This window comes from Perca flavescens, chromosome 17 (assembly GCF_004354835.1).
Source record: "Perca flavescens isolate YP-PL-M2 chromosome 17, PFLA_1.0, whole genome shotgun sequence".
NCBI classification, from domain to species: Eukaryota; Metazoa; Chordata; class Actinopteri; order Perciformes; family Percidae; genus Perca; species Perca flavescens.
In genome coordinates this window covers 32,342,113-32,362,112 of record NC_041347.1, presented here as the reverse complement: position 1 = coordinate 32,362,112, position 20,000 = coordinate 32,342,113, and the positions used below count along the sequence as shown (strand labels likewise).

The 20,000-nt window shown below is 43.4% G+C and overlaps 1 protein-coding gene across 1 annotated transcript in view; it reads left to right on the top strand.

Moving 5' to 3' along the window:
- Positions 1-20,000, top strand: part of slc30a6 (solute carrier family 30 member 6) — a 115,508-nt gene that overhangs the window by 40,767 nt on the left and 54,741 nt on the right. Inside the window, exons 5-6 of the mRNA XM_028603276.1 lie at positions 14,391-14,433; positions 15,948-16,013. Coding sequence (XP_028459077.1) covers positions 14,391-14,433; positions 15,948-16,013 — 109 coding nt within the window. The remainder of the gene's footprint in view (positions 1-14,390; positions 14,434-15,947; positions 16,014-20,000) is intronic.

The window sequence follows — 20,000 nt, the reverse complement described above, 5'->3', positions numbered from 1 at the left end:
AGTGCAAAAATAAACATAATGAGCATTATAATTCATATAAAGGACAAACTATTTACATTTCTTCAAAAAAGGCCCAAATGTATGCCAAATCTCAAAACAGTGACGCCATTCTTCTCTGTAGATCGGTTTAGACCTAGCCTGACGTGGTCCTACTCAGATTCTGGTCAGAATGTGAGTCTGAAACCGATCCATTGGGCTGTGATTATGGGGCGTGTTCCAACCGAACCAGGAAAGAGAATGCCTCTGCATTCATTGGATAGACCTCCAACCAATCAGAGCAACGGAACTCAACACTGTGTATCGTCTCCATAGCAACCACTCTTTGCACAATGCATTCATTCCAACTTTCGACTTTTAGACTTTTTTGAAGCTGGATATATCATTTGTTACGTGTAAATATAAATGTGGATAACGTTAGTGATAGTGAGATGCTCGCTACAGATCGGCGAAAACACGTTTTATTTCTCTGATTCACGGCTTTGTTCTAGCGCCGGCGCTCCCTCTCTCTTCATTCTCTCTCTCTGTCTCTCCACCATATAACGCTCTCTCTCTCTTCAGTCTCTCTCTCTGTCTCTCCACCATATAACGCTCTCTCTCTTCATTCTCTCTCTCTGTCTCTCCACCATATAACACTCTCTCTCTCCAGTCTCTCTCTATGTCTCTCCACCATATAACGCTCTCTCTCTCCAGTCTCTCTCTATGTCTCTCCACCATATAACGCTCTCTCTCTCCAGTCTCTCTCTATGTCTCTCCACCATATAACGCTCTCTCTCTCCAGTCTCTCTCTATGTCTCTCCACCATATAACGCTCCCTCTCTTCAGTCTCTCTCTATGTCTCTCACCATATAACGCTCTCTCTCTTCAGTCTCTCTCTATGTCTCTCCACCATATAACGCTCTCTCTCTTCAGTCTCTCTCTATGTCTCTCCACCATATAACGCTCTCTCTCTCCAGTCTCTCTCTCTGTCTCTCCACCATATAACACTCTCTCTCTTCAGTCTCTCTCTAGGTCTCTCCACCATATAACGCTCTCTCTCTTCAGTCTCTCTCTCTGTCTCTCCACCATATAACACTCTCTCTCTTCAGTCTCTCTCTAGGTCTCTCCACCATATAACGCTCTCTCTCTCCAGTCTCTCTCTATGTCTCTCCACCATATAACGCTCTCTCTCTCTTCAGTCTCTCTCTATGTCTCTCCACCATATAACGCTCTCTCTTCAGTCTCTCTCTCTGTCTCTCCACCATATAACACTCTCTCTCTTCAGTCTCTCTCTGTCTCTCCACCATATAACACTCTCTCTCTTCAGTCTCTCTCTCTGTCTCTCCACCATATAACGCTCTCTCTCTCCAGTCTCTCTCTATGTCTCTCCACCATATAACTCTCTCTCTCCAGTCTCTCTCTATGTCTCTCCACCATATAACGCTCTCTCTCTCCAGTCTCTCTCTATGTCTCTCCACCATATAACGCTCTCTCTCCAGTCTCTCTCTATGTCTCTCCACCATATAACGCTCTCTCTCCAGTCTCTCTCTATGTCTCTCCACCATATAACGCTCTCTCTCTCCAGTCTCTCTCTCTGTTTCTCCACCATATAACGCTCTCTCTCTCCAGTCTCTCTCTCTGTTTCTCCACCATATAACGCTCTCTCTCTCCAGTCTCTCTCTATGTCTCTCCACCATATATAGCTCTCTCTCTCCAGTCTCTCTCTATGTCTCTCCACCATATAACGCTCTCTCTCTCCAGTCTCTCTCTCTGTTTCTCCACCATATAACGCTCTCTCTCTCCAGTCTCTCTCTATGTCTCTCCACCATATAACGCTCTCTCTCTCCAGTCTCTCTCTCTGTTTCTCCACCATATAACGCTCTCTCTCTCCAGTCTCTCTCTATGTCTCTCCACCATATAACGCTCTCTCTCTTCAGTCTCTCTCTATGTCTCTCCACCATATAACGCTCTCTCTCTCCAGTCTCTCTCTATGTCTCTCCACCATATAACGCTCTCTCTCTTCAGTCTCTCTCTATGTCTCTCCACCATATAACGCTCTCTCTCTTCAGTCTCTCTCTATGTCTCTCCACCATATAGCGCTCTCTCTCTTCAGTCTCTCTCTATGTCTCTCCACCATATAACGCTCTCTCTCTCCAGTCTCTCTCTATGTCTCTCCACCATATAACGCTCTCTCTCCAGTCTCTCTCTATGTCTCTCCACCATATAACGCTCCCTCTCTTCAGTCTCTCTCTATGTCTCTCCACCATATAACGCTCCCTCTCTTCAGTCTCTCTCTATGTCTCTCCACCATATAACGCTCCCTCTCTTCAGTCTCTCTCTATGTCTCTCACCATATAACGCTCTCTCTCTTCAGTCTCTCTCTATGTCTCTCCACCATATAACGCTCCCTCTCTTCAGTCTCTCTCTATGTCTCTCACCATATAACGCTCTCTCTCTTCAGTCTCTCTCTATGTCTCTCCACCATATAACGCTCCCTCTCTTCAGTCTCTCTCTATGTCTCTCCACCATATAACGCTCCCTCTCTTCAGTCTCTCTCTATGTCTCTCACCATATAACGCTCTCTCTCTCCAGTCTCTCTCTATGTCTCTCCACCATATAACGCTCCCTCTCTTCAGTCTCTCTCTATGTCTCTCCACCATATAACGCTCTCTCTCTCTTCAGTCTCTCTCTATGTCTCTCCACCATATAACGCTCCCTCTCTTCAGTCTCTCTCTATGTCTCTCACCATATAACGCTCTCTCTCTTCAGTCTCTCTCTATGTCTCTCCACCATATAACGCTCTCTCTCTTCAGTCTCTCTCTATGTCTCTCCACCATATAACACTCTCTCTCTCCAGTCTCTCTCTCTGTCTCTCCACCATATAACACTCTCTCTCTTCAGTCTCTCTCTCTGTCTCTCCACCATATAACGCTCTCTCTCTCCAGTCTCTCTCTATGTCTCTCCACCATATAACGCTCTCTCTCTCCAGTCTCTCTCTATGTCTCTCCACCATATAACGCTCTCTCTCTCCAGTCTCTCTCTATGTCTCTCCACCATATAACACTCTTTCTCTCCAGTCTCTCTCTATGTCTCTCCACCATATAGCTAATGCTACCGTGCTTTCGGGCAGTTGTTGATGCTCCTGAGGATTTTAAAACGAATGCGCTGTCGATTCTACACATCTCAATTCTCCAGCGGCAGCCACTGGACGGATCGTGGACGATTTGGGTCAGACTTGCGTTCATTTTTGTCAGTGTTTTAACCGCTTGAGGTTAGTTAGCCTACTGCTAGCTAATGTTTAGCGTCATCTCAGCCTTGAAAGCAAACACACATACTGTTGTGCTTTTCTTTCTCTACTAATGCAGCATCTATTCAACAAATGAATAACTTTATAATGATATAACAAACCTTTTTTGCTGTCGATGCTTTAAACGCGCATCTGATGTCAGCCTTCTCCGCACAGCATGTGCTCTCCGTGCAGCGCGCAGTAACACGTGTCGAAAATAAACAACACGAGGCATCAGTGATGGTTTTTATTTCGCCTCTAGATGAGCTATTGTAATGCATGATGCCAGCAGACTCTTCTCAGCTCTCGTGTACTGTGCAATGAATGACAGCGTGCGCTTCCAGAAAAAACTATCTGCATGGATTTTTGCCGATAACGATAGTTCCACCAATCAACTATCGGTGCCGATTAATCGGCAAAACCGATGAATCTGTCGACCTCTAGTCGACTAAGACCAAAACGACCGATTAGTCAACTAATCGACTAAGAGGTGGCAGCCCTAGTAGTCCGAGTAGGATGGATCTATCACGTTAGGTTGCATGCTGGGAAACGCTCCTCGTAGAGAGCAAAAGAGACCGACCTCATTGGCCGAAATAATGGCGATTTAGCTTTTCTTTAGCTTTTTTTATTTATGTATTTAATCTTTTTATTTAGCTGACCCTGAACACACCAGCACTTAGTTTTCCTAATGGCAGTTTTGTCCCAACAGATGATGTTACATTGATTATAATCAGCAGGGGGGGGGGGGTCAGCAGGGTAACGGGTCAAAGCACACGGGGGCATGGAGACGGGATGGGTATAGCTCCGTGTTTGGTTTAACATATCACTGCCAGCTGGCTCTCAAATCCCACGTGGAGATACGAGAATCCTTTTGACTCTGGTTTCATATCGACAGCAGTTGTTTGTCATATGTGAGGATGACGAGCTGTCTGTGTAGGTCACCAGGGAGTGTGTATGTGTGTGTTAACCGTTAACCTAATGCTTGTTTTTAGTGCGTGTGTGTGTGTGTGTGTGTGTGTGTGTGTGTGTGTGTGTGTGTTTATGATTGAGGGCTTAGAGGAAACAACAACTTGTAATACAAATGTATAACTTTGCTAATTAAAATTGCAAATCATTTTGCCAAATCAGTAACTGTGTATTGTGCCTTTTTTGAATAAGGAAAGGCTGGTCTTTTTTTGTTTTTTAAATGTTGTTTTTTTTATGAACATATTGATTGATTATTGGCTGATGAAAAACAAGTAGTTTAGAGGCTCATGTAAAACTGAGTTTATCCCAAAGTTAGAGATCTCTGCGTCTAATGTTCAGCTGTAGAAACGGGAGAGATTATTGGTCTCCCTGCGGATGTAAAGCTCCGTTCGTTGTGTGATTTTTCTTTTTTTTTAGGCGAGATTGAACGTCCATTACTTGAGTAATTGCTCATTATATAGACCGAATCACTGTGATGTCGCGCTAATACAACAATCTCACATTACGTATGAGAAAGCATCTCGTACGTACAAGTAACTTTAATACGAGAATACCTATTTTTTTTTTCTTTTCTTTACCTTGCCTTTCAGGGCTTCCGTAGTTCCTCCTCTTCCTTCCTTTATCTCTCCCCACTCCTGTCCTGTATCCTTGTCCTCCTCTTGTACATCTTTCCATCCTTCTCTCTCTCTGCTTCCTCTGTTCCTTCTCTTTTCTCCCTAACCTGCCTCATCTTCCTCCTCCTCCCTGTATTAGGCTAGCCTAGAAATCTACCTAGCGGCAGCAATTGTAATTTTGCAGCCAGGGTCAGGCTAGCAACTCTCTGTTGGCTTGCGAGCTGTAAATACCAAACTCTGGTCAGGCCAATCACATCGTGTATAGGAGTCGGTGGGCGGGGCTTAGCATAGCATATAAGTCAACGAGTAATCGTGTTAAATTATCGTGATTTCAGTGTTGACCATAATTATTGTGATTATATTGTTTTCCATAATCGAGCAGCCCTACGCGGGGTTGCTTTTTTTCCAGAAGTTGAGTCGGTCTCAACTTTTCGCCGAGGCAGGCTGTGTGACTGCAGGCTTCTTCCCTTCTTCATCCTTCTCTGGTTCATCTCCTCCTCCTCCTCCTCCTCCTCCTCCTCCTCCTCCCTGGGGAGCCTCCTCACCGCAGCAGTTGAGGCGCTCGATAGAAGCTTTTAGTTTACATCTGCAGCACACAAGAGCTGACCTGACACCACGACTGTGTGTGTGTGTGTGTGTGTGTGTGTGTGTGTGTGTGTGTGTGTCTGTGTGTGTGTCTGTGTGTGTGTCTGTGTGTGTGTTTTCAGGGTCTCACTTTACTGTTTACCGGAACCAGTGACACTAAGCTGCTATTTGCTGTGGTTAGCACATCCAGCTCGGTCTGTGTGTGTGTGTGTGTGTGTTGCTCTGTGTGAGTCCTGGTTTTGTGTTCATGTCCTCAGTGTGTGTGTGTGTGTGTGTCACACGTGTGTCTGTGTTTGTGTGTGTTTTGTGTTCATGTCCTCAGTGTGTGTGTCTGTCAGGTGTGTAACTCTGTGTGTGTGTGTGTGTGTGTGTGTGTGTTGCTCTGTGTGAGTCCTGGTTATGTGTTCATGTCCTCAGTGTGTGTGTGTCTGTCAGGTGTGTAACTCTGTGTGTGTGTTGCTCTGTGTGAGTCCTGGTTTTGTGTTCATGTCCTCAGTGTGTGTGTGTGTGTGTGTGTGTCTGTTAGGTGTGTAACTGTGTGTGTGTGTGTGTGTGTGTGTGTGTGGTCTTCAGGCATTGTTAGAGGAAATATTAAGATCCCTATAAGTAAAAGTACTAACACCGCACTGTAGAAATACTCTATAGTCTGTTGAAGTACTTCGTCCACAGCAGTGCCACCAATCGGTCCCAAAACATGTTCAGTTTTACCGAGTTGCTCACACAATTCCCAATCTTCTTCTTATTCACCGCGCGGTTTACCGCAGTCCTGTTGTCTGTTGATGCAGTTAGGTGCGCTTGATTTGATGTGTTACATCTCCCATTCAGTCATTGTCATGAGAGAAGGAGGCAACACTGAAGTTTGAGTCAATCCAAGTCTTTTCTAGAAAATGTACTTTCAGTTTAACTGTGTGTGTGTGTGTGTGTGTGTGTGTGTGTGTGTGTGTGTGTGTACCTGTTTTACTATATTCGTGGGGTCCAAAAACCGGGGACTACAGTATCGTTGTGGGGTCTGCACAGCCTCGTGGGGGCCAAAATGCTGGTCCCCACGAGTTTAAAGGGCTGTTTGAGGGTTAAGACTTGGTTTTAGGATTAGGGTTAGAATTAGGTTATGGTTAGGGTGAGGGTAAGGGTTAAGGTTAGACATTTAGTTGTGATGGTTAGGGTGAGGGTAAGGGGCAAGGGAATGCATTATGTCAATGATGGGTCCCCACAAAGATAGTGATACAGACTTAAGTGTGTGTGTGTGTGTGTGTGTGTGTGTGTGTGTGTGTGTGTGTGTGTGTGTGTGTGTGTGTGTGTGTGTGTGTGTGTGTGTGTGTGTGGGCTGCTCCTCTGCAGACGGCATTAAATATTCATCCTTCTGCTCGTATTTCTCCTCTCATCTGTCTGTCCATCCCTCGCTTCCTTCCTCCTAACTCCTTTTGTTAAATCCTAATGCTTCCCTTCTTCCCTTCTTTCCCGTCCTCTTCTGTCTTTCTTCACCCTCGTTTGCTGTTTTTAAAACGAATGATGAAAAGGGGGAAGGAAAGTAGTGAACGAAAAAAGGAAACGACACGAGAGAATATACAGTATGATGCAGCTAAAAGATTTTCAGATCGTAAAAGGAGTGAGAGGTTTGACAAACGTCCTATCGATCATTTCTGAGGGATTTTAATCCGTCATTTTGTTCTGGGTATTGAGTTCAGGTCCTGTGGGGTGTGTGTGTGTGTGGGGTGTGTGTGTGAGAGAGAGAGTGTGTGTGCGTGTCTTTATTGCTCTACATGTGTTGATATGTGTATATGTGTGAGTGTGTTCGGTTGAAGGTATGCGTCATATTCCCTGTTCATTCTGTGTGTGTTTGTGTGTGTGTCTTTATTGCTGTAAATGTGTTGAGGTGTGTGTGTGTGTGTGTGTGTGTGTGTGTGTGTGTGTTAGAGGAGAATAATGTCCCAGCTGCTCTGTTTGTTGCTTTGGTATCACGTCCACATGTCCTCTGGGTGTCAGTGTTTGGAAGAAGGAAACTTATCAAGGAGTGGAACCACAACAAGAGACACACACACACACACACACACACACACACACACACACACACACACACACACACACACACACACACACACACACACACACAGTTCTGAATCATTGGTTTATGTTTCAGCAACAGTGCAACAATGACAATGTGTGTGCAAGTCTCTGTGTGTCTGTGTGTGTGTCTCTATATATATGTGTGTGTGTCTCTGTGTGTGTCTGTGTCTCTGTGTGTGTGTGTGTGTGTCTGTGTGTGTGTCTGTGTGTGTGTGTGTGTGTCTCTCTGTGTGTGTGTGTGTCTCTCTCTGTGTGTGTGTCTCTCTCTGTGTGTGTGTGTGTGTGTGTGTGTGTGTGTGTGTCTCTCTCTCTCTGTGTGTGTGTGTGTGTGTCTCTCTCTCTGTGTGTGAGTGTGTCTCTCTGTCTCTCTGTGTGTGTGTGTGTGTGTCTCTCTCTCTGTCTCTGTGTGTGTGTGTGTCTCTCTCTCTGTCTCTGTGTGTGTGTGTGTGTGTGTGTGTCTCTCTCTCTGTGTGTGAGTGTCTCTCTGTCTCTGTGTGTGTGTGTGTGTGTGTCTCTCTCTCTGTCTCTCTGTGTGTGTGTGTGTGTGTCTCTCTCTCTGTCTCTGTGTGTGTGTGTGTGTGTGTCTCTCTCTCTCTGTGTGTGTGTGTGTGTGTGTGTGTGCATGTGTGTTTCTCTCAGTCTCTCTTTATGTGTCTCTCTCTCTGTGTCTGTCTGTGTCTGTGTCTGTGTCTGTGTGTGTGTGTGTGTGTGTGTGTGTGTGTGTGTGTGTGTGTGTGTGTGTGTGTGTGTGTGTGTGTGGTACTGTACATGTAAACCTATCCGAGCCCAGCGAGGGGGAAACTTCAGCCCAGGTATTGATCAGGGTCACTGTGTGTGATGTCAGCGTTTGTATTATTATTGCTGTTATTGTCTGCTGCTTCATACTTCAACACAACACGATGACATCAAACCCCATTGATCCCTGCGGTGAGACAAGCCGACGCATATCAAAATAACAACAGAACCTAGCTAGGGCTACACTAACCATCATTCTCATCCGCAGTTGGTTTCTGGATTAATCCATTAGTTGTTTGGTCTTTAAAATGTCACATAATAGAATACATTTCCTCAATAGCTCTTATTTTTACTTAAAGCGCCCATATTCTGCTCATTTTCAGGTTCATAACTGTATTTTAAGGTTGTACCAGAATAAGTTTACATGGTTTAATTTTCAAAAAACACCATATTTTAGTTGCACTGCACAGCTCTCTCTCACTGCTGCAGCTCCTGTTTTCACCCTGTGTTCAGGTCCCTGTTTTAGCTACAGAGTGAGACCTCTTTTCTTCTTCTTCTTCTGTACTATCTTTGATTGCACTCGCACATGCTCAGTAGCTCAGATGTAGATCATGTCAGCTAGCTCCATAGACAGTAAAAGAAAGGCTGTTTCTCCGACTTCAGTCAGTTCCAAGGCAGGATCAGCTGGGAGACTTCTTCTAAACCAGGGAGCACATGGAAGTAGTTCTTTTGGAGATTATGGTGAACTATTGTGTGTTGTAGCAGTGCTTTGCTATTGAGAACGAGGTAGCATGGTAGCGTAAGCATGCTAATGCTAAGCTACAAGCTAACGGTTGTGGTTAGCTCGTTTCGGATTGTGACGTCACAAGCCGGGCCGATGTTGACCAGCTCACCAGGAGACTGAAGGCAGGACACATTCAGAAACCGGATCTCACTCAGAACACCGTGGATGGATTTCTTTCAAAGTTTAAATGTGTTTGGAAGCACCAGAGACACAAAATAACACCCCAAATCACCAGAAAAAGGGATTTTTTTCATAATATGGGCACTTTAACCTAACGATCTGAATACCTCCTTGTGGGATGTGTGAAGAAGTTCTACGAAAAAAGAGTGAACATACAAAGAGTGGAACGGGAAACGAGAGATATAAATTTACTTTTTTTTTGTAACCAAGACTCAATGTTTTTTTTAGGCCAAGGAACCCTTAACTGAAAGAGAGATGGATCAGGGACCCCCTACTACATACAAAAAGGGTATTTATAAATTCTTTAGGCTGCCCCAAAAGTTATTGAAGGACCAGGTTAATATGCATGTATATATATATATGCAACTTCATTTTATACTATATATATATATATATATATATATATATATATATAAAATGAAGTTGCATATTAACCTGGTCCTTCAATAACTTTTGGGGCAGCCTAAAGCATTTATAGATACCCTTTTTTGCATAGAATACTAAGCTATTCATATAGCCTAATAATTGTTGGCATGATTTTATAAATCATGTTTTAATGTTAACCCTTAAATGTGGAACAGTCAATCCTTTGGTATTTACTGTCTCTGTGGATGGCTACCTTAGTGACTACATTACTTACTGGCCAGTAAGCCTACCATCAGTGGGGATTTATATTTGCTAATAATATGTTGGAATCATGTTAAGACTTCTTAATTTTTGAAAAAAAAAATTATAATTTGGAGGCCGCCCCATGGAGTGACTCTGAGGACCCCCCTGGGGGTCCCGGACCCACAGTTGAAGATCCCTCCTCTATAACATCTAGTGTTTGTATGGAGTTATCTTAGATATGTTCCTACTTTCTATCTGTAACTCTTCCACCAGTGTTCAGGATTCTGTCTCTCTGTCTCTCTCTCTCTATCTATCTCTCTCTCTCTCTCTCTCTCTCTCTCTCTCTCTGTCTCTCTCTCTCTCTCTCTCTCTCTCTCTCTCTCTCTCTCTCTCTCTCTCTCTCTCTCTCTGTCTCTCTCTCTCTCTCTCTCTCTCTCTCTCTCTCTCTCTCTCTCTCTCTCTCTCTCTCTCTCTCTCTCTCTCTGTCTCTCTCTCTCTCTCTCTCTCTCTCTCTCTGTCTCTCTCTCTCTCTCTCTGTCTCTCTCTCTCTCTCTCTCTGTCTCTCTCTGTCTCTCTCTCTCTCTCTGTCTCTCTCTGTCTCTCTCTCTCTCTCTCTCTCTCTCTCTCTCTCTCTCTCTGTCTCTCTCTCTCTCTCTGTCTCTCTCTCTCTCTCTCTCTCTGTCTCTCTCTCTCTCTCTCTGTCTCTCTCTCTGTCTCTCTGTCTCTCTCTGTCTCTGTCTGTCTCTCTCTCTCTCTCTCTCTCTGTCTCTCTCTCTCTCTCTCTGTCTCTCTCTCTGTCTCTCTCTCTCTCTCTCTCTCTCTCTCTCTCTCTCTCTCTCTCTGTCTCTCTCTGTCTCTCTCTCTCTCTCTCTCTCTCTCTCTCTCTCTCTCTCTCTCTCTCTCTCTCTCTCTCTCTCTCTCTCTCTCTCTCTCTCTCTCTCTCTCTCTGTCTCTGTCTCTCTCTCTCTCTCTCTCTCTGTCTCTCTCTCTCTCTCTCTCTCTCTCTCTCTCTCTCTCTCTCTCTCTCTCTCTCTCTCTCTGTCTCTCTCTCTCTCTCTCTCTCTCTCTCTGTCTCTCTCTCTCTCTCTCTCTCTCTCTCTCTCTGTCTCTGTCTCTCTCTCTCTCTCTCTCTCTCTCTGTCTCTCTCTCTCTCTCTCTCTCTCTCTCTCTCTCTCTCTCTCTCTCTCTCTCTCTCTCTCTCTCTCTCTCTCTCTCTCTCTCTCTCTCTGTCTCTCTCTCTCTCTCTCTGTCTCTCTCTCTCTCTCTCATTCTCTTTCTCTCTCCCTCTCTCTCTGTCTATCTCTCTGTCTCTCTCTCTCTCTGTCTCTCTCTGTCTCTCTCTCTCTCTCTCTGTCTCTCTCTCTCTCTGTCTCTGTCTCTCTCTCCTCTCTCTCTCTCTCTCTGTCTCTCTCTCTCTCTCTCTCTCTCTCTCTCTCTCTCTGTCTCTCTCTCTCTCTCATTCACTTTTCCCTCTGCCTGTCTATACGTGTCCATCACCCTGTCTATCTGTCTTCTAAACCTCTTCTCTCTGTCTCTCTCTCTCTCTCTCTCTCTCTCTCTCTCTCTCTCTCTCTCTCTCTCTCTCTCTCTCTCTCTCTCTCCCGGGCCTCTCTTGTCAGGATTATATGGCGTCAGGTTGGCCAACATGGACGCCAGTGGTGGGGAAACAAAATGTTCCTCTCAGCACAAAGCCGCTCAAATCCGCAAACCTCATCCCCCCCCCCCCCCCACAGCAGATCCTGATTACAGAAAGCTTGTTGGCGGGCTTAAGACAGACAGACAGACAGGAAGACTCTGAATGTCTCTGTAGCTGGATGGTTAACTCACTGATGAGTTTATTGGCTTTTTAGCAGACTTACTAGTTAACCTACTCGCTTCGCTTAACTGACCCTTCGGCTCACCGGTTGGCTGATTGGCTGCTCTCCAGCTGATTGGCTCAGTGAAAGCTGACGGTCTTGTCGGTGTCATTCAATGACTCGCAAACTTAACGAGCGCTTATGATGATGATGAACTTGTTGCAACAGTTATTATAGTCAAGTATAGGGCTGTCCTCGACTAAAGAAATTCTTAGTCCACTAACACTTATAGGGTTTAGTCGACTAATCGATTAGTTGATTTAATTGACAGAGCTGTGCGCTTTGAGAGGTGGTTAAGACTAGAAAAGCACAATATAAATGTAGTTAATTAACCATCTGTAAAACTGAGTTTCTCCACAATTAATCCTGCAAAAGCACCACTTTAAATCTTGTGTTTACCATAAATGTGCTCAGAAGTTTCTTGGAAATGAGTAATTAAGCATGAATAAGCATAAAAAAATGACTAATGGACTAAAGAAATCTTAGTCGACTAAGACTAAGACTAATCGACCAAGAGGTGGCAGCCCTAGTCAAGTAACTGCTGACTGTCTTGTCTCGCATTGCCAGACCTTCCTGCACAGCGCTGCGGAGGAGGGTCTGGCTAGTCCACACACTATTCCTTGGTGGGAGAAAAACGTGCTCTGGTTTAATGGCACGGCATATAGCCACGGTGCCCCTGCAAAATCTTCTCAGGAAGGAACTTGTTTTGGTGGAACATGTGTACGTTCAAAAGTAGTTTTAGTTGTGCAACAGAAAAGTCAAGGTATTGGTATCGAACATTTTTGAATGATACCCAACCCTAGTCATAATAGTAGTAGTAGTAGGCAAGGCAATTTTATTTGTATAGCACAGTTCAGCACCAATGCAATTCAAAGTGCTTAACATACAACATTAAAAGTCAAAAATGAATACAAATTGATAGCAAATTAATATATAAAAATAAAATTAGATTATATACAAGAGTAAATTCACAATGGAGTGCAATGAATTAACAAAAGGCAGTGTTAAAAAGAGAGGTCTTCAGCCTTGATTTTAAAAGAGCTGAGATTAGGTGCTGACCTGCAGTTTACCGGGAGTTTGTTCCAGATGTGTGGACCGTAGAAGCTGAACACAGCTTCTCCCTTTTTTGTTTTCCGACTCTGGGGATGGCAAGCAGACCTGTCCCTGATGATCTCAAAGATCTCTGCGGCTCATAGTCTAGTAGCAGATTCGAAAGGAAAATTGGTCCTAAACCATTTCGTGATATATAAACTAGTAGGAGTATTTTGAAATCTATTATGTGGTGCACAGGAAGCCAGTGTAAGGACTTGGGAACTGGAGTGATGTGATCTACTTTCTTGGTGTTGGTAAGGACTCGTGCAGCAGCGTTATGAATCAGCTGCAGCTGTTTAATAGACTTTTTAGGGAGACCTGTAAAGACCCCGTTGACGTAGTCAAGTCTACTGAAGATAAAAGCATGGATACGTTTTTTTTTTTTTTTTTTTTGGCACTTAAGTCCTTTTACCCTTGATATATTTTTGAGGTGATAATAGGCATATTTTGTTACTGACTTAACGTGGCTGTTAAAATTCAGGTCAGAGTCCATAATTACGCCAAGATTTCTGGCTTTCTGTTGTTTTTAACATGTTGTTTTGAAGATGAGCGCTGACTAGTAGATTACTTTATTGTCCCCCGTGGGGCAGTTGGGTTTGCGGCACTGTTGCAAGGCACTTCATGACAGGACATTAGACTTATGACACGAACAAATAGTCCCTACATCAGACACCAACAGACATGAAGAACATACACCACACCCTACATTACACTATACACACAAACTATACACCCTGGGGGTATGACCAGGCCAGCTGGACATCGGGCTTATGTTGATGGCTTGTGGTACTGATGAGAATTTGGATCTGTTGTTGGTCAGAAGGGGGGGGGGGGCAGAAATGACGCCTAAATGGCAGTAGTTGAAAATGAGATGCCATGGGGTGTGTGTATAGCCACATATAATGTTATTGGCCTTTCCCACCAGTCTGTCTTTGTAAATGTGTTCACTGCTCGGTAGTGTTAGCCAAAGTAACTTGCTGGCGGTTGTAACTGTCTTTCTGATTGTCTTTTTCTGTGACTCGGTGGCTTTTCCGAACCAGCAGATAGTACAGCAAGTTAAAACACTTTAGATAAAAACAGTATAAAACATTTGGAGCATTTTCTTAGTGACATTAAAAACAAGCAGTTTCTTTAAAAAGTACATCCGGTAACACTTGACTTGAAGGTATCGACATAATCGTGACATGATACTGTCATAAACGTGTCATTCGGTTTTTGTCACGACAACTTGACATTGTTTGGGTTGTGTTGATTAAGACAACTTGACATTAATCAAAATGGGGCAAGGTGGAGGGGGGGGTGGGGGGGGCATTGACCAACTGCCACTTTGCTCGTTTGAAAGCCATGATGTCTCTCTCTCTCTCTCATGGGGGGGGCCAAATTCTCTGGGCGGGCAAAGCAGAGAAAGGGGAGGTAACCTTGCTCCTTATGACCTCATAAGGAGAAGATTCCTGATTGGTCGATCTGAGCTTTCATTTTCTCAAAGGCAGAGCAGGATACCCAGGGCTCGGTTTACACCTATCACCATTTCTAGCCACTGGGGGACCATAGGCAGGCTGGGGGAACCTCATAAAGTGACATTTTCATGCCATGGGACCTTTAATCGTTTAATGTTCTTTTGTTTCTCTGATTTGTCATTGCAGCCTTAACCGCCTACACGTACCTCACCATCTTCGACCTGTTCAGGTGAGTGGCTTCGTCTCTTGTGTGCATCATCATCTCACTAGCTTTGAATAAAAAATATCGTACACCAAGTTTTGAACGGAGACAAAAAGAAAAATAAGTATTTTAATTAGTGCTGTCAAACGATTAAAATATTTAATCGCGATTAATCGCATTAATGTCATAGTTAACTCGCAATAAATCGCACATTTTTATCTATTCTAAATGTCCCTTGATTTCTTTTTGTCCCTTTTTTATTTTAATTTTTTTTTGTTAATGAAAGTTCGGATGGTGAATGACTGAACACACAGTACAGCAACACAATCCCTTTTTTTCTTCCTTTTTGAGTCTGACCATCTCAGAACCACCTCTCCCTTTTTTTCTTTTTCGGCTTTCAATCATCCGGTCCTTCCAGAAAAATGCAGAATTTTTCCTTGATTATGCACCACGTTTTTATTAAAAAATGCGATGGAATATGCGGACCAATTTTATGCGATGAAATTGCGGGAACTTACAGAAACTGCTGTTTGATGAAAGAAAAAAAAAAAGTGATGCTGATGTTTCTATTGCACACGGACCTGATTTAATCCTGCCTAAACACTGTCATTACATTAACAGACTATCACATGTGCACTTTAAATTAACATGTATCCATCCCAGTTTTCACCACATCTTTTTTCTTGACAGACATGAACCTTCCTCTTCCTTTCTCGCACTGACAAAACATAATTTTTTAAGACATATTTGTGAGTAAACAGATAACAGTCATTATTAGGTTAGCTAAAAAACACAGGGCATCAAACGCACTGATTCCCCCCCCTATATTTCTGAAAATCCTATACATGGTTGTGACCATTAGTGCTTTCTGATCAGCCCGTGTTTGTATTGAAATAATATTAGTTGTTGCAACAGCATGTGAAAAAAAAAAACTACGTTTGCTATGCCATAAAGAACGTTAATCTTGCGATTTAAAAAAATTGACGCTGTTAAAATGGGTTTGCGTTAACACCGTTAATAACGCGTTTAACTGACCGCACTAATTTTAATGAAAGAGCAGTGTTTCAAAGATGCCATTTATTGTTCCAGCTCCTTAAATGGAAATATTTCCTGATTGATTTTCTCTCATATGATAGAAAATAGAATCTAATTGATTACTTTTAAATCTGTTATTTGGACCTGGGGGGGGCATTTAAAGACATATATCAGGCTCTGGGAAATTGTAATTGTCATTATTTTCAAATTTTCTATAGAGCAAACAGTCAATAAATCATGTTTGTCAGATTAATCAATAATGAAAATAACCATTACGTGTCATTCTGCTCAGCTGTGCCGAGATTTGCTGTTTGGATGGAGAATTTCCACTCATGAAAAATTAATTTTGAGATTATAATGAATAAAACATAAATAAAAAAGAGGCGGTGAACTTTCGCTGACCCCTCTCTGTTGTTTGTGGTTTTGTTGTCTACCTTTTGTCTCTCGCTGACTCTTCTCTCTTCTGTCGGTCTTATTTTCCTCTTTCTCCCCTCCTCTCTCTGCAGTTTGATCACCTGTCTCATCAGTTCCTGGGTGACCATGAAGAAGCCGAGTCAGATCTACTCGTTTGGGTGAGTTCACCACAATTATCCTCTCTTTCAACGTACAGTTTATATCCATATCGGTATAAGCCCCATCTGTGTTTCTTTACACATGCACACACACACACACACACACACACACACACACACACACACACACACACACACACACACACACACACACACACCACGCACAGTAAACACAGATGTAGCATTGACAGAAAAGCTTCAGTTACTCTACTCTGGATCAGTCGACGGGTCATGAACACACAGCTTGTGTGTGTGTGTGTGTGTGTGTGTGTGTGTGTGTGTGTGTGTGTGTGTGCACAGCTGACAGGCGATCTCTGACCTCGAGGTGGGGAAGAGTGAACGAGAAGAAATCTGCTTTTCAGCTTCACTTGGCTCCCATAATACCTCTGTTTGTGTGTTTGTGTGTTTGTGTGTGTGTGTGTGTGTGTGTGTGTGTGTGTGTGTGTGTGTGTGTGTGTGTGTTTGATAGACTTCCATTAACAGAACAATGGCTCAGCAGCAGATCGCCCAGTTTAACCAGCAGCAGCATTGGGACTCCGTAGGAGCAGAGCCAGGTTGTTCTATAGCTAATACAGGTGCAAGGCTGTTTGTAAATGTATTTTTAAATAAAATCTGGGTGGGGAAAGTGAAAGAACAGCGCTTGTCCCTCCCTCATTACCACCACTGAGATGCCCTTGTGCAAGGCACTTAACCCCAACCGCTCCAGTGGAGCTGCTCGATGGCCAGCAGATCAGACTGTGGTTGTGTGGAACTGTGTGAATGTGATCAGGGCATTCCTGCAAAAGAGAGGCTGCCTCTCAGTGAACCTTTCCTGAATAAATAAAGATTTAATAAAAAAAATAAAATGTAATGTTGGCCCAGTGACTTCATACTGCAGCATGAAAGAACATTGTTTTAATCTTCTGTGAGGTTAATTCGTACAAATGTTCCACGAGATTGAAACAAACTCCCTTAACTACACAAAGTTGTCCTAAATTTCTCATTTCAACATGATCCACATCACCTGATTATGGAAGACACCGACGATGATGATGATATGAGTCAGACGACAGGTTTTCTATGTGGCGCCCGTATAGATTAACCACACTCTGTTGGCACGGCAGAGCGAGACCTTTGACCCAGCAGCATGGAGGCGATGGAGCCAACTAGGTGTTCGATGGGAGAGGGTGGGTGTGTGTGTGTGTGTGTGTGTGTGTGTGTGTGTGTGTGTGTGTGTGTGTGTGTGTGTGTGTGTGTGTGTGTGTGTGTGTGTGTGTGTGTGTGTGTGTGTGTGTGTGTGTGACTGTCTGTCCTGCAGACCCAGTAAACATGGACAACCTATTAACCCCAAGGTGTCTGTTCATTGGCTCATCGGTTGATCAAATGGTCCATCTTTTAGACGCACACACACACAGATACAAAAAAAGGGGCCATGTCTTGCCACACACACACAGACACACACACACACACACACACCCACGCCCACCCTCTCGCATTTACAGTATGTCCTATACATGCCGTAGTCCATACCCATGACCTTCCACTTCCGATATTGCTTCTTTTCCGCTGGATGTCCGGCTACCTTCCTCTGTCTCTGTGGCGTTCTAACCTCCGGCTGATTTGTGAGGACTATGGTTAACTGCTCCTCAGATCTCTGCAGGGTAAATCCAGACAGCTAGCTAGTCTATCTGTCCAATCAGAGTTTTCTGTTGCACGACTAAAACAACTTTTGAACGTACACATGTTCCACCAAAACTAGTTCCTTCCCGAGACTATTTAGCAGAGGCACCGTGGCTCCGTCCGGAGCTTAGCCACACCCCAAGACGATTGTGATTGGTTTAAAGAAATGCCAATAAACCAGAGCACGTTTTTCTCCCATCCAGGAATGCTGTGTGGACTAACCAGACCCTCCTCCGCAGCGCTGTGGAGGAAGGTCTGGCAATGAGACTGTATATGACGTGACCCCACACTGATGTGTTTTTCTAAAATATTAGAGCATAACTTGTTTTTGATTATTCACACTTCATCGTCATTTTTGATTATGTCATGATATACAGTAGTGTAGGGCTGCTCCCTTTTAGTTGATTAGTCGACTAATCGGTGGTTTTGGTCTTAGTCAACTTAGATCTCTTTAGTCCATTAGTCATGTTTGATGCTTTTTTTCATGCTGAATGACTTATTTCCAAGAAACGTATGAGCACATCTCTGGTAAACACGAGAATTAAAGTGGTGCTTTTCGCACGACTCTTCGCGGAGAAACTCAGATTTACAGATCTGTCGATTAAATCAACTAATCGATTAGTTGATACAATAGAATGAGTGTTAGTCGACTAAGAATTTCTTCAATCGAGCACAGCCCTACAGTAGTGCTTACATTTCATTCATAATGGTCTTAAAAATCTTAAAGACTCAAATTTGATTGTGGTGAAACCTGCAGAAACCCTGTATTTTGGTAAGCTTGAAGAGACGGGATCTGAGAACATCAGATGTAGTAAATAAGTAGGACAAATGTCGAGGCCTTGTGATTGGAGTAGAGAAGGGTTGACATCTTGTTTGAGACTCTGACACTGTAATATCTTCCAGTTGTCTGCAGAATGAACTCGGAGATCTTATTGGTCCATCTCGGTCTCCTTGAAAATCCAGTGACTCCTCAACAACAGATTTTCTCAGTATTTACCCCGAGTATTTACACACTAAGTCTTCTTCACTCTGTGCATGTAGGCAGCAGAGCATCAGATCACTGACAGTCAGCGTCGGCTTTAACCTCTCTAAGCCCAGCGGACCGCTCACAGAGACAAAGCTGCTCATCCGGGACAGACTGCACAAGTCTCGACCCCGTGACCCCGTGACCCCGTGACCGGGTCAGGGGGTCAGCAACAGTTACAACCGTGCAGCGGCCCCATACCAGCATTTTGTCGCTGTTGTCTGCATGTATTTAATCTCATACAGTACAGGCGAAAAGTTTGGACACACCTTCTCATTCAATGTGTTTCCTTTTTATTTTCATGACTATTTACATTGTAGATTCTCACTGAAGGCATCAAAACTATGAATGAACACATATGGAATTATGTACTTAACAAAAAAGTGTGAAATAACTGAAAACATGTCTTATATTTTAGATTCTTCAATGTAGCCACCCTTTGCTTTTTTTATTAATAAGGGAAATAATTCCACTAATGAACCCTGACAAAGCACACCTGTGAAGGTAAAACCATTTCAGGTGACTACCTCATGAAGCTCATTGAGAGAACACCAAGGGTTTGCAGAGTTATCAAAAAAAGCAAAGGGTGGCTACTTTGAGGAATCTAAAATATAAGACATGTTTTCAGTTATTTCACACTTTTTGTTAAGTACATAATTCCATATGTGTTCATTCATAGTTTTGATGCCTTCAGTAAGAATTTACAATGTAAATAGTCATGAAAATAAAGAAACACATTGAATGAGAAGGTGTCTCCAAACTTTTGGCCTGTACTGTACTTGTTAGGGTTCAAGCCTCGAAGGGTAGAACCTTGTTGATTTTGGTCCGGTTCATTATTATTATTATTTGTCGTCTTATGACTAAAACACCCATCACGGTGGACCTTTTTTATGGTCCAAGATTCTTTTTTCGTAGAGCACATAGAGCTGCGTATTCAAAATTCAAGTCAGTCGGACTTACGCCATAAGAGTGATTCAGAAATCACTCTTTTTAAATCTTGATTATAGCGCCACCATCTGGCAAAAACTGGGCACGTATTTGTTGGGAGCTGACTGCGCATCATTTTCCAGTCATCGGGCCAAGTTTCGTGTTTCCAGCTCATTCCAGCTCACGGCAGTTTGAGACGAAAAAAACAAAAAAGTGTGAAATAACTGAAAACATGTCTTATATTTTAGATTCTTCTAAGTAGCAATGTGCTGTAGGTGCCAAAAAAAAATTATCTATGTTTGGTACTGCCAGTTTGTTTTGTCATGGTTCATGTTTGCAATAAACATTACACTTCATGACAAAAAAGATCATGGCTG